The 2,209-nt window shown below is 67.0% G+C and overlaps 2 protein-coding genes across 2 annotated transcripts; both read right to left on the bottom strand.

Annotated features, from left to right (window-relative positions):
• Window positions 1-44: 44 nt before the first annotated feature.
• On the bottom strand, window positions 45-500 carry EMIHUDRAFT_254927 (hypothetical protein; the record flags this gene model as incomplete). The annotated part of the gene is made up of 2 exons (XM_005775952.1): window positions 45-279; window positions 370-500. Coding segments are annotated over 2 exons (366 nt in total), but the record flags the coding sequence as incomplete, so codon positions are not given.
• A 1,049-nt stretch (window positions 501-1,549) lies between these two features.
• On the bottom strand, window positions 1,550-2,203 carry EMIHUDRAFT_373892 (hypothetical protein; the record flags this gene model as incomplete). The annotated part of the gene is made up of 1 exon (XM_005775951.1): window positions 1,550-2,203. A coding segment is annotated over one exon (654 nt), but the record flags the coding sequence as incomplete, so codon positions are not given.
• Window positions 2,204-2,209: the final 6 nt, after the last annotated feature.

The raw sequence follows: 2,209 nt of genomic DNA, 5'->3' as shown, positions 1-2,209 counted from the left end.
TGGCTGCGCGCCTGCGCAGCTGCAGTCCGCAGCCCGGCCATCACGTACTGGATGTTCTCGCGCAGCTGCGCGCGCGGGGGCTCCGCGCGCTCGGCCTCGCTCGCAGCGCGCTCGCCGGCCTCCTTCGCCCGGCGCTCCTTCTGCCGGGTCTTCTTGGCCTTGCGAGACGCGGCCTTTGCCGCGAGCTGCTCATCTGTGAGCTCCTTCTTCTTCGGCGCGGTGCGCTCGACGTACGAGCGCTCCGCCGCCTGCACAGACTCGCGGTGCGTCGCCCGCGGCCTTCTCGTGCTTCAGGTCGACCTCGATGGTCGCGTAGCCAGGCCTTATCACCCTGACACAAGACGCACCTGCGACCCTTCCGATCATCACCGCGTCCTCCAGTTGCGCGCGATCATGTAGCTATTCCAGGGTCCGCCGCGCATCCCCGGCAGTACGACGGTGGCCGGCGCTTGCGCGCCAGCCCCGTCCGCCACCGGGTCCGCGGCCGCGGTCCCTGTCATAAAAAGCCGTAGCTACGCGCGCCATGGAGATCGGCGCGACGGCGGGCGCGACGAACAAACGAGAAACATATAACTGTCACGTGACGTCAAAGCATAAAAGTTACGATTCAGCGGTACCGCAATAAAACCACCCCGGGGCCAAACCGCTTCGGTTTCGTCGCCAAGAGTGTACTCTTGGGCCCCGAACCCGAATAAAAAAACGTGCGCCCCCCTTCGAGTGTATCTCGAGTGTTGCTATGGAGCGTCCGTTTCAACACGCGCTCGCGCGCTTGCGTCTGCTGGCCCCCAGAGAACATGTTGCACCACAAGCTCCCGGCGGAGCCCAACTGCTCGCACTCGACAAGGCAGTCCATCCACTCGCGGCAGCTGAAGTCGAACTTCCACTCGATGCGGCTCGCGCCGGGTTGTGAGCTCGGCGAGCGAGGTCGGAGAGCGACCTCAGTTGGCCCAAGCCGCACGCCACTGAGGCAGAGCGGCCGTGCGCGTACGACGCCGTACGCGCACGGCCACTCTGCACCGACCGCAGCGCTGCATTGCGACCGCAGAGGCTCAGCTCAGCCAGGGCTCGCTCGCCCGAGCTCGGAGCCGCCGGCGGTCATGGGCAGCAACAAAGGTTTGACGCGTCGCTCGGTGCAGGAGGGCACTGCAGTAGAGGTGCAGAGGCCGTCCGGCACGCGCGCGATGGGCTACGGCTTCATTGGCAGCTACCAGAGCGCGTCTGGAGCGTTGCCATTGTGTGACCCACGTCCAAGCGGCGCTTCCGGCCTGTTCCGCGCCTCTTTTTACGCTTTTCATTGGAGAGGGGGGGACGAGGTCTCATCAACTTCGAAACCGCCTTTGAAAGGGGGGAAAAGCGTCCGTCCCTGAGCGGGTTGAGGCGGGGGTGGTTTTATTGCGCGACTAAGAGGAGCCGCGGCGCGCGGGGTTCGGCCGCGATTTTCCTAGCGATTTTCACACACTCAACTTCTATATCACTGCCTATACGCTAACTACCCCGACCCCTCGAAGCCGCAAGCGGCTGCGGCTGGACAGTCCAGAGTGCAAGCGTGTCACCAGCCCAGTGCCGCTTCCGGCGCCGCGAACAGGTACCACCAGACGAGCTCGCAATAGTACGAGGTGACCGGGTCGCGGCCGCCGCTTGCAAGCTCCTCGAGCATCGCCCGATAGAGCGCGCGCGGGTGGCGGCGCACGGCGGCGGCGCTCACGCCGAACTGCGCGCCCTGCGCGTGGTAGAGGCGCGAGGGCGGTGCGCCGCCGAGAAATCTGCGCCAGAAGCGCTCGAGCGAGCCTGCCGCGCGCTGCTCCGCTTGCCGGCGCTCGATCCAATGCATCGAGGTCGCGAGCATGCTGAGCCCCGCATCAAGCTTGCGGTAGGGCACCGCGACGCGGCTCCGGTTGACAAAGCGTGTGAGCGCGCGACGGGAGCGCAGCGACGCCTCGTACTCCTCGTCGCTCTCGCCACCACCGCTCCACAGCCCAAGCGGCTGCAGCAGCACCGGCAGCCGCGCACGGTTGGTGGCTTGCCAGGAGGCTGCGTGGCCGGCGGGCGGGCCGACGAGCTCCCCCGTGAAGAAAGCGGCGCCGGGCGGCGCGTAGCCAGTGCGAAAGGCGAGGCCGCGGAGGTCTGAGCGCGCGACGGCGGTGAGAGGAAAGAAGGCCTCTCGCTGCTCGTGTGGCGGCTCGGCGGCACGCACATAGTCCGCCACTGT

Source organism: Emiliania huxleyi (assembly GCF_000372725.1).
Source record: "Emiliania huxleyi CCMP1516 unplaced genomic scaffold EMIHUscaffold_2883, whole genome shotgun sequence".
Lineage (NCBI taxonomy): Eukaryota > Haptophyta > Isochrysidales > Noelaerhabdaceae > Emiliania > Emiliania huxleyi.
The sequence above is the reverse complement of the archived record's forward strand: the minus strand, read 5'-3'. Positions and strand labels throughout refer to the sequence as shown.